Raw genomic sequence first — 12,536 nt, 5'->3', positions numbered from 1 at the left:
CCACTTTCTTCCTATAATACAGGTGACCGCCAAGAGTACTGTGGAGGAGCTAGTGAAAACCTTGCTTCGCGTAGCACGTACCGACCTGGAAAAGGTTAGGGCCATTTGGACATGGATATGCCATCATATAGGTAAGCAGAGGATTCCGTCATTTCCTGGAACCTGTGGATAATGCTGAACAGTTGCTTGCCTTTTACTGTGGTTCTAGAACCCAGTTTACATATTGTGTTGGTAATAGAGGGAGGGAGAATGTTAAGAAAATGCATCAGGCCTGGAAAATCCGAATTTTAAGAAACTTTGAAATGTTTTTACCACCACTGTAAAAAGTGCTCTGTGTCAATAATCTTCTCACTCATATACCTTTCAGAGAACTGTCCCTTCCCAGAAAACACATATGTAAAATATTGTCTTCCCTTGGGCCATTCTTTCCCAATTCAAGTTTGGCACAGCTGTGAAAATTGTGTTGTGACACCAGGCTCTTAGTACTATTTATGAAACAAATGACAGTTGAGTCATACTAGATTGGGTTTGTATTGGTGCCTACAGCTTTTCTCCTGCAAGGAGGAAAAAGTAACAATTTGGAGTGGGAACTGGCCAAAGGAGAAAGGGTTGAACAGTTCTTCTCCCTTAGGATGCAATTCTATGGTCTCTGGGCAGAGAGGGAGGTCCTTCCTTGAAAACCCCCTCCCAGGCAGTGCAGGAAGAATTGTCACTGGGGCTTTCCAGCTGAGGTCCAGTGAGAGAAAGCACTGGAAAGGGGTGCACCAGTGGTGGGTCACTCTGGGATTTGAAGCTGCTAGATCCAAAACCCTCCCATTCTCCAGCCAACACCCCACCAACACAGGGAGGGAAAGTACATCAATCCATGGACTGGTGTGCTAGAAAAAAGCAAAAAGTCGCCCTGTCTTCACTTTCTGTCCTACTGGTGAGAGCCTAGCAGGAATTTAGATTTGGTGGTGCATCTGTCCCTGGGGCAAAGAAGACTTCAGGCTATCAGACCTACTTTGATTCCCACCCCTGTTAGAATCTCAGTATCTACCAACCAGAGCCAGACGCGAAAGACATCCCAGTTACAATTAAAGAACAGGGTGACTCTGAGCACATTGAACTTAGTGCTAGGAGTTTGTTTTCAGCAGCAGAAGTTAACTGAATTCACAGTCCTTTTACGCAGTAATGCATTTCTCCTGGTTAAGTTTCTTCATTTCAGCAGTCTAATTTGGATGGGGAAAGTTGTTTTGTTCTTGTTCTTTAACAACAGAGTGTCAGTATCCGTTGCACATTACCAAGGGCTTCCACTGACAGGCTTCCTTAGATGAATCCCACCTTAAGTAAACATCTGTTGTACCTGTTTGTATGTGAATACTTCCTGGTTACTTAACACAGGTCTGAATGACCCTTCTTTCACTTTGTCTGTTTGTTTACTTTACACCTGTGTTTAAACTTTCAACCTTTGCACCGCAGAATATGATATTGTCGGCTTCTTTAACAAAGACCAGCAGTCTTTCAAGCCCAAGGATGTTCTCCAGAGCGGAAAGAGCATTTGCGAGGGATACGCTGGGCTCTTTGAACAAATGTGCAGGTACATGAAGATCAGAAATGTTCCCTTGCTCTGTTACCTATGCACCAGTTCTATCTCTCTTTATACCAACTAGGATTTGAAGCACCGTTTTGAAGCTGTATTGTTGAACAGCAGCAAGTCCTAGAAAGGTCAATTTTGCTTTCCGCCCCCCCCCCCCATAATTTACTTTGTACCATCTGCTGAGGCTCGCATTGCATTAACATAATGGCAGATGAGTACATGGGGATAATTTAGTTAGAAGAGGCTCTCTGTTTTTTCCTGGAGCATCTGAAGGTTAAAAGAACATTAGGACTGAAGAATATAGACTACCCCCATGCAGTTCCTCACATGCAAGAAATGGTGCGTGTTGTGTCCCATACTGAACTTGGCCACATCCTCTGCAAACTGCCCCATACATCTAGTGCAGGAGCACCCTGGTGCAAAAACCTTTTCAGTCCAGGGGCCACATTCCTTTCTGGGGGACTTCCCAGGGGCCACAAGTCAGTGGTGAGTGAGAGGGCAGAGCAACAAATAAGACTCTGGGGAGGATTCATCTAAGTTGTGTGTGTGGCACTCATGCAACAGGACATTTCCTCCCTCTCAAGGGGACAGCAAAGCTGGTGAGGGGCATGGCCTGAGAAGATTCCTAAGGGCCAGTTAGAGAGACTTGGAGGGCCACATTTGGCCTTCAGCTTGAAGTTCCCCACCCTGAGTTAGAGGGATGGGATTTGGCTGTGCAAGCACTGTGATTAATTTCCACCTGACTGCTCACAAAATAATGGCTACAAGACATACAAGTTGATTCCTTCACAAGAACTTTCCTGCCAGCTTCATTTTATGAATTAAGGCTGGTGAGAATGCTTTTTTTTTAAAAAAAGGATGTTGTTAGAACTTCCTTGAAGACTTGGATTCCCATGCCACCCACTGTTACATCCAGACCTTAATCGAATTGAGAATAAATCAAGGTTTTCTTCCAACACATCCTCTACCCATTGAGAAAAAACAGGTGCTTATGGAAGGAATTATGTGTATTTTTAATTGCAGCTTTGAGAGCTCTTCCAAGCCAAGCCCCGGTGTCCATAAAAAGTAAACATCAACATGATGAAATGTTGTATTACCAGATATCATTTAACAATAATAATTATCAACTCATCCAAATGTTCCCTTGTCAGGATCTAGCCCTGCTGGAAGCTAATTAAGCAATTGTGGGATATTGAAGCACTCACCGAAATGTTCATCCCATTGTAAGAAGAATGCGTATGGAAAACAGCATTTACACACCTACTTGAATGCAGACACTGTGCATCTTCACTGCATGTCTTCCAATCTGCTGTGGATTCCAATCTTTATCCATTCTGCAACAGCTAATCATGGGCAACTACACATGGGTCAGGCTAGGTTTGCCACATCATGTTTTAATGAACACAAAGTCTGCCAGAGCAGCGTGACAAGCATTGTGGCTGCTTTGGCAATGGAGATGTATCCCATGTCTCTCCATTCTGCCTCACTGAATGGGCTGGGGCCAGTGGAAGACTTTTCTTAGCCCTCAGTGATATTACATTGACTACTTGCTGCAGACATCATTGCATTCATTATGGCTGAGATCACACAATGAAATCCTAAAGTGGGAACATAAATAGCCCATTGAGGGGTGCAAAACGGGTGCAGAAATACCACAAAAAGCCATTAAGGTAGGGAGTCTCTATAGGGTATTTTGCACCATTCGCAAACCTGAATATTGCCTTGTGTGTCTCAATAAAGCATGTAGCCCCTTCCTGTTAGACTGAGGCAGTACTAAGTTCTGCCTTCAGGCAAATTATCCAACCTCATTTGTTTTCCTTTCTTAAGACATTGAAATCAACAGAGAATCCTGCCATCCTTTGTTGTTTTTCCATAGCAAACACTGTTGAAGAAAAAACTGAATCCAAATTCCTTTCTCTACCCCAAACCATTGCTCTGTCAAGTGTTGTTGTTGTTTAGTCGTTTAGTCGTGTCCGACTCTTCATGACCCCATGGACCAGAGCACGCCAGGCACTCCTGTCTTCTACTGCCTCCCGCAGTTTGGTCAAACTCATGTTGGTAGCTTCGAGAACACTGTCCAGCCATCTCATCCTCTGTCGTCCCCTTCTCCTTGTGCCCTCCATCTTTCCCAACATCAGGGTCTTTTCCAGGAAGTCTTCTCTTCTCATGAGGTGGCCAAAGTATTGGAGCCTCAGCTTCAGGATCTGTCCTTCCAGTGAGCACTCAGGGCTGATTTCCTTAAGAATGGAGAGGTTTGATCTTCTTGCAGTCCATGGGACTCTCAAGAGTCTCCTCCAGCACCATAATTCAAAAGCATCAATTCTTTGGCGATCAGCCTTCTTTATGGTCCAGCTCTCACTTCTGTACATCACTACTGGGAAAACCATAGCTTTAACTATTCGGACCTTTGTTGACAAGGTGATGTCTCTGCTTTTTAAGATGCTGTCTAGGTTTGTCATTGCTTTGTCAAGTGTACCTCCAGCCAAAAACCTAATGCTTGGGGTGAAAGAAAAAGAAGCAGCTTTGCTACGTTTGTGCCTGCTGAGCAGGCAAAAGCTGACACATTTGTCTTTCATTTCTATTCTAGAGCAGAAACCTTTAGGGTACTTCCAAGCAATGGCAGTGATATTACAAGATTAGCTAGCTAGTTGTTGCAGCAAGACCAGCACAACATAATAATGGTGCACAATTGCTGTTGTAATGATCAGAGTGATAATTTTCATGTAGCAACAAGGTGCACTCTCAACCTTTCATTACCGTCTCGCTATGTATGTAGGCAATTTTCTTCAAGCTATACATTTAAGTGACACTGGATGGAGGGCACAACATTTCTAACTGAATAGGCTTAGGGGCAAGAGCATTCAATGTCGGGCCATGGAATTCACCTCTCATGCCGAGATTTTGGCACCCTGTTAGGCATTCCGGTGTTCAGGTCTCACATACAGTGTAACCTCCATGTTTGATCAGGAGTTGAAGATTCTGGTGGCAGCGGGGTCTCGCCTCCAACAGCTGCTTTGCTTGGCAAGCCTGCCGCAGCTCTGGCTGCATTTGGGAGATGAACGACTTTTATGGAGGATAATAAACGCTGGGGAAAGCCTACCTTGCAGTCCTAATCATTACCACAAAAATGGCTTTGGAAACAAATGAGGTTGACAAGACACCATCCATCTCCATTGTTGATGTAAATAATATAATTAACCAAGAATGCTTTTTAAAGCAATGCTGGATTGCCAGCTTGGCATATCAATGAAGAGCCCGTCCAAAACTCCAAAGCCTTGCTGACTTGGGCAGCTGTCTGGGCTGGCAGCCCCACAGCTTGAAACAGCAAAGTTAATTGACTAAGGGCAGAACTAACTGGGTGAACAAAACACCGTTCTGGCAGAGGGAAGTAGCAACATGCAGAAATGCTTCTATTTGAGCAGTTTAAATCAGGAATCATTGTTGCCTCTAGTGCTGGCCCAGCTATAGACATGATGAGGAAGAACCCGACCGTCAACCAAGTAACCATTTTCTCCTTTCATTGATTATATAGACTTGCCTTTACTCCAGCCATACCCTTTATCACTGGCAATTATCTCATTTCTCCACATGCCTCGCTGAAACAACTCTCTCTCCCTTCATGCACTTTCCCCAAAGCCTTTCACATTTTTGTTCTCTTTCTCTCAACCACTTTCTTCACATTGAAGTGACCAGCTCCGTCTACTGCAGGGAAGGTCATGCCATTCACGTAACACCATTGTAATTTGCACTGTTTTCCGGGCTATCTTCTATTCCCCTTTGAAACACAGGCTAACATCTTATTTGCTTTTAATCATCTCCATGCACTGAGCAGATGCTTTCGCTGAACTGTCTGCAAGGATTGTATCACGGTCTGCAATCAATTCCAATTGTTTCATTCAATCCAATGTTGCCACAAATTTAATTTCATCTACCATCACTCTGTTCAAGCTACTGGCTTTGTTAAGCGTCAAGGGAGCTCTTCACAGCCCTCTCTAGCCACTCACTCCTAATTGATGAGTTGTTAACAGTAAAAGGAAGGAACCTGGTTAGGCCATCTCTATAGGATTGTCCAGAATCATTACGTGACTGGCTTGTTTGCTGCCTTTTTAAAACCAGAATATGCAATGCAACTTACAAAACTACCAACATAATACAAAGCAAGAGAAAGATTAAATGCCACCTAAAACCACAACACATTTCAGCAAAAACAAACACAGCAATGTAAAATAGCAGCGGGACACATGATAAAAGCAGACTTCAACAAAAGTTCACATATAAGATCATCGTCACTGCCTGCAGGCAGTGAGTGAGCTATTATGTGCTTTGTTCAGGAGAATGGTCCAAATCCTGCGTGCCACAGTTGAAAAGGCCCTTTCCTGGATACTGATGTGGCATTTCATACAGCAGTTATGAAACCCAAAAGAGGGCTTCTGCAATAGAATGACAGTCCCATGCTGGCTGAGATGGATGGATGTGATTTTGGAGATATTCTGGGTCCAACCATGATGGGTCAAAGCAGTGCTTAAACTGAGCTGGGAAGCAAGCTGGTAACCAGTGATGCTGGAGAATGGACAGTTCCTATCAGAAACTTCACTGGACCAGTTGAAGCTTTAAGGCTGTATTCAAGAACAACCCCATGTACAGCACTACAGTCATCTAACCTGGATGTAACAAGTATAAGCTAAAACATTGTACTATGAGACTTGTGTGAGTTCCTCAGAACTGGTCAAGGCAGGACTCCAGTCAGGGCTGCAGCTTTGCTGGTGGAGCAGCCAGCTGGATTTTATGAGGCTGAACCTTTACAGGCAGAGCCAGCCCAGACTACATCCTCCTATGCCTGGTTTGGGGATGAAGAGGAGGAAAGAGATGCCAGAATGACCAAGGGGCTGGAGCAACTCGCCTATCGGGAAAGGTTACAATGTTTGGAGCTTTTCAGGTTGGGAAAAAGGTGAGTGGGGACATGACAGAGGTATATAAAATTATGCACGTTGTGAAGAAAATGGATAGAGAAGTTTTTCTCTGTCTCATATAATACTAGAATTTGGGGCCATCCAAAGAAGCTGAATGCTGGAAGATTCAGGACAGACAAAAGAAAGGACTTCTTCACACAATGCGGTTAAACTATGGAATTTGCTCCCACAAGAGAATGATGGCCAACTTGGCTGGTGTTAAAAGAGAGTTGGACACATTCACAGAGGACAGGCCTATCAGCAGCTACTAACCGTGAAGGCTATAATCTACCTCTGCTGTCAGAAGCATTACATTGCTGAATGCCAGTTGCAGGAAATCACAGTGGGGAGACCACTATTGCAATTCAGGTCCTGTTTGTGGGCTTCCCATTGGCATGTGGTTGGCCACTGTGAGAACAGGATGCTAGGCTAGATGATGAGCCTTTAGCCTGATCAAGGAGGGCTCATTTTATGTTCTTAACAGGCTAATTTTGCCTTTAAGAATGCAGCATTATCCTCATTGATCTGCGGAGACTGGGAGCATTTATCCAAAATAATAATAATAAATTTTATTTGTAACCCGCCCTCCCCGGACGCAGCAGAGCTCCAGAATAGAAGACAACAGTGAGACCTCATTTTTTCCTTCTCGCCTGCATCTTTAAACACATCTTGGGCTACTCTTGGGCTTCCTTCTTTATCTTAAATAAACTGAGGCTGCTTGTTTTCAGGAGTCTTTACTTATTCAAGCATTATTATTTTTTAAATAAAAAATTCACAGCACTTGGATCGACTGCCAAATAGTTAAAAGTCTGCCTCCTCCCATAGTAGCACTTGCTCGAAGCAAGAGATGTCAGGAAGAACAAAAGACAGCCTTTGACTTAACACCCATAAATATTAGTAATGCATGAAAAGAGTATTATTTCAGGTGTGATTCACTCTAATCTGCAGTGAGCACGAGAGATCATAACACTTCCAACATTTATATGAATGATAAAGACAGCCCCTTAGAAGCAAGACCCTGTTCTTTAAGTCCTTTCTATCCTTTTTCTCTCTCCCCAGTATTGCAGGAGTGCAATGCATGAATTTATCTGGCTATTCTAAAGGCCATGGCTACAGGGCTGGGGAGACTTTCACAGGAGAGTATGACCATGCCTGGAATGCAGTTTACCTTGATGGAAGGTGGCATTTGGTGGACAGCACCTGGGGAAGTGGCTCCATTGATGACTGCTTCAGCAAATTTACCTTCAGGTATGACTGTCCTTTCCTCCTCCCTTACAGCTCTGGGGCACAGGGGTGGGGGATAAGCAAAACAGGTAGCTTTCCTTGGTCACATTCAAGGGCTCTGCAACATATACTATTTGATTTGCTTGCTTCACTTATAACTACTTATTGAAATCCGTGTCAAATTTCAGATTTGAAAAAACAAAAGCATCATCAGGATGTAGGGCTTATCATTTAACCATAATGACCATTTACTTCACTATTCCAAGCTACGTGTCTCAAAGGCTAATCATGAAGGGGACAAAGCTTCATTTAAAAAATAAATAAATAAGGGTGTATATATTTTCTCCCTTCCCACCAATTGGCCCCTAAAAGTTCTCCTCAGGCTTCCACCTATGAGAAATGCCAAGCTCTTAAACAGGGTTGTTACAAACTAAAAAGGTATAGAAATCTAGCTAAACAAGTCCCCATTCTTTGAATGTTAATATTTCCACTAACTATTGAAACCAAAACACTCCTGAAAGGTATGAGAACCATGAAAAAGAAATTAAAGCTTGGAAACAAATGGTAGAAATCCACTTGGTCCAGATAGTTACCGGTGTTACTGGTAGTCTGGACAATGACCCATGTGAAGGATTTGATATTCTTCCATGTGAGGACCTAGTATTGGGACAGCCCATGTTATAATTAGAAGGCCACAGTAATTAGAAATGAAACACAGATCACCAAGGCTAGAGACACCGTGGGGCAAGCAACAGGCCAAACCGAGTTTACTAGCCAGTCTGAAAATCCCCATATTAGCTTATTATAGACCTTCTTTGGCACAACACAATTGAAGATGAGCATTGACTTTGAAAATGCATTTTCAGTAGCTCCTGCTAAAAATTAATTCTGAGAGAATGCTGCTTCCATTTGGCATTGTCCCTTAAACATAGAGGGACTACACTGGGTGTAAAGAGTTATTTCTTAACTGAAGTTGTTAAATTCCACGTTTTTGAAAATTTCACTCTCTAATGGCTAGAGATTGTTTTTTCTTATTGCTCTCTTTCAAAATGCCCGATTTGCCCACATGCTTGGGGAGCAGAATTCAGCATTCTTAGAACTCCCATCCAGCCTTCCTTTATTTAAATTAAATTTTTGTCCCTTAAACCTGCAAACCTAGGCTGAAAATGCATGCAGAGAACATACAGTGGTACCTCTAGTTACAAACTTAATTCGTTCCAGAGGTTCGTTCTTAACCTGAAACTGTTCTTGACTAGAGGCGTGCCTTCACTAATGGGGCCTCTTGCTGCCGCTGCGCTGCTAGCACACTATTTCCGTTCTCATCCTTGGGCAAAGTTCTCTACTCGAGGTAATTCTTCCAGGTTAGCGGAGTTTGTAACCTGAAGCGTTTGTAACCTGATGCATTTGTAACTCGAGGTACCACTGTATAGGGAAATCCAAGAAGTTGGGGAGGATAGAGATTTCAGTGCTTTGCATAATCCTGTCTATGTCTTGCTGAAGCAGAATGACTGAATTATGCAATTTAGGAAGTTTATGTAACCTCCCTACCTTAACAAACTATAGTTTATTGAGTTAGGAACAAGTTTTTGGCTTTAGCACATCCTTTCTGATCTTTAAAACAGCATCCCTGTGATATATGAAATCTCATTTGGAAATCTTTTTGGAAACATGGATTGCATAGGTGCATGTAGGATTATTTTTATTGTTAAGATGAGCTGACAATGTTTCTTTTTATTGTATTTGCAAAATTTTAAAAAGTTAAAAACACATTTATCATTTAATGTCATTTAACTATCCAGGACCATGCTATGGTTTAAAATCCTGGTTAATATGCTAACATTAGTTCCTCACTAACATAACTAGCAACTCAACCTTAAACAGACCATTACTGATATGAGGAAATCAGTGCATAAACTATGCATTATTAAGCCAGGAGCATTATAACCAAACTGGGCCACTGATAACTTACACTATAACAGGCAACCTCATTTGACTGCACCCTCTGTTCTATGGTATTCTGAGCCAAATCCATCCAGCCCCAAATCTACACATCTCATCTCTTCATTTTGCCTCCTAGAGCTCAGCTGTGTTTCCTACCATCATTCCAGTCCTAATTTATGTACAGTTGAAAGGAAACCCCCATTGATAAACCTATCTAGAACTGCAGCCATAGTTCAGTACAAGGCAGAAAGCTAAGAGAACCCGGTGCCAGTGATGTATTGACCTCTCCTTTCTTGTTCCAGATACAACGAATTTTATTTCCTCACCCACCCCGCCCTATTTATTAATAATCATTTCCCAGACAACAGCAATTGGCAGCTCCTCAAACCAGCTGTGACATTGAAACAGTTTGAGAGCAACATGTTATATAAGAGTGACTTTTACATGATGGGATTGCTGGCAGCCCACCCAGAAACACCAATTATTCAAACAGGTACAGTGATACATGTCATTGCCCCATGCCGATCTTATTATAAGGAACAGTTCCAGGTTTTGGTAGGGGGCTAAAAAAAAAAAAAGATAAAAGTAGCAAAGGTTAGGATTTAGGCTGCTGGATTACTTTTAAAAGATTAGCTCTGTGGGACTAAAGCATGGAGTTCAAAGTTCTGCAGCCTTTTTTCATCTTAATCACCATTACCCTTGGGGTACCAATCGGTGTAAAATACGAAGTGCTATTTATTACCCATCAGATTGCATGTGCCCCAAGAATATTTATATTCCAGCCTGAAGTGAAAGGGAAAGTTTCAGAGCCTTATATGCGTGCAAGTTAGTACACTTGAGTTTCAGACGCTCCCCATGGTGTCATTCAGAACCTAACCATGGAACGAATAATTCCTATTTGAAATCCTGTCTTTTGAACTCTCTTAGACTTCTCTGAAACTGACAAGTTTCTAAGGGGTTGTAGTCAAAAAGTGCAGGCAGCTTGAGCTGTAACTGAAAGACATTGGTGCTTTCATCTTCTCTAAGAATGATGAGCAATTCTACTGCATTTGTAATAAAACAGAAGCAAACAAGTACCCGAAAATGAAGGCTTCCCGCCCTTAACCCTCTTGTTATTTATTCTGAATTTGGACTTGACAGACGCTTGTCAACTTCTAACCAGCCAACCATAATATTCTCCCTTTCACTGCCAAAATGATTGACAGTACAGCAGGCAATTCCATTCTCCAGGTCATTTTCTCCAGCTTTTTTTTTTTGATTGATTTGTATTTTTGAGTAAATAGTAAGAAACATCCTAACCAGCCTCCTTTATTTGCATGTCACAGTAAATGGGAAAGTAGTAGTAGCTGTGGAGACTCGTTTGCCGATGCTGTTCATGTTTGAACTGAAAGGGGCAAAGGAATATAGCTTGATGACTCTGAAGAGGAATGGGATGAACCTGGAGCTCTACCCACAGAAGACGGGGACCCATAAGCTACAGATCTACGCCAAACCATCCAAGGGCTCAGATGAAGTCTACAACTGTGTGATAGAATATACATTAGAGTGTAGCTCTGTAGACAGGAACGTCTGCTTTCCAAAGGAACTTCATCAACCTGTTGGGCCCAGCTGGTTCTCAGAGAGGCAAGGATTCCTCAAGCCCTCGCAAAAAGGCCCAATCATTCATACCAATGACGGGCGCTACGATCTCAGCTTCATCCTCAGTAAGGACTTGAGTGTTTTAGCTTCCCTGCATTCGGGCAACATAAGCCTCAGCGAGGATACAACAAGGCGGCACATCTTGCAAGCTTGCCAAGGAAACCAGGTAGACTTTAAGATCCACCTTCCTCATGCAGGGAACTTTGCTTTTAAAATCTTTGCGAAAAAGAAGTCTGATCCTGGAAATTATAACTATGTCTTCAACTACCTCATCTGTTGCCCAAACACCAAGGTGAAATGGCCAGTGTTCCCCCAGACTTATAGCAAGTGGGTGGAGGGTTATGTGCTAGTGGAGCCGCTAGCCGGGTTGCTCCCTGCTGACCGCAACGTTAAGTTTAAACTCAAGCTTCATAGCATTGCCAAGGCATTTGTTCAATGTGAAAAAATCTGCCCCTTGTCTTTAAGCAAGGATGGCTACTGGGAGGGATCTTGCAGCACATCAGGCTGCACAGAGGTCTATGTGATGGTGCTGGAAAATGCCAATCACAAGTTTTACTCTCACATCTTGAAATATGAAGTAGAGCCACAGTAGGAGGCCAATCCTACTCTTATCATCTGTCCACATGTGCAGAGAGATCTGATATATCACAGTTCATACCGCTCTCGAGTAATTCCTTAAAGCTCCCTTAACATTGGGGAATAGTGCTCACCCCTCTCTGAAGCACCAACAAAACAATACAACTTGATCAAAACTTCCTGAATGGTATTACACAATGAGTGGCATTTGTAGGAAATGTATAGTTTCTTTACCAGTGTAACGTCCTACTTCCCATATACATAATTTCAACTATAGATTATTCTTGTGCTACGGGCATAGTACATTTTGCACATTTCCCCACCTAGTCCACCTCCATTTTAGGATGCAACTGCTGATTTCTGAATGGCTTACATTCAACAAATATGTTATGGACAACAAAGGGGCATTCTCTAACTCATTGTGAGCCAGGAAGAGAGAAGGACCACACACTTTTGAGCATCAATGTGAGAGTGGCTGCGGAATCTCATCAAAACACATATTGGTGCAAGATTATAATCCAAATGGAAGCTTTCTTGTGTGCACTTCATTGTCTTACAAATATAAATGATACTGCGAAAACAAGTTTTTACACCAGATCTTAAAAGCAATTAAATACTAGTTTTTATCT

General features: G+C 42.6%; 1 protein-coding gene across 2 annotated transcripts in view; it reads left to right on the top strand.

The window, feature by feature from the left end:
* KY (kyphoscoliosis peptidase) overlaps nt 1-12,536 on the top strand; it is a 29,483-nt gene extending 16,947 nt beyond the window's left edge. For both annotated transcript variants that reach the window (XM_083443277.1, XM_083443278.1), the window contains exons 7-11: nt 23-131; nt 1,462-1,579; nt 7,588-7,776; nt 9,996-10,186; nt 11,019-12,536. In XM_083443277.1, the coding sequence (XP_083299403.1) occupies nt 23-131; nt 1,462-1,579; nt 7,588-7,776; nt 9,996-10,186; nt 11,019-11,923 (1,512 nt within the window). In that variant the 3' untranslated portion in view covers nt 11,924-12,536. The remainder of the gene's footprint in view (nt 1-22; nt 132-1,461; nt 1,580-7,587; nt 7,777-9,995; nt 10,187-11,018) is intronic.

This window comes from Podarcis tiliguerta, assembly GCF_965153285.1.
Source record: "Podarcis tiliguerta genome assembly, chromosome: 5".
NCBI classification, from domain to species: domain Eukaryota; kingdom Metazoa; phylum Chordata; class Lepidosauria; order Squamata; family Lacertidae; genus Podarcis; species Podarcis tiliguerta.
The sequence above is the reverse complement of the archived record's forward strand: the minus strand, read 5'-3'. Positions and strand labels throughout refer to the sequence as shown.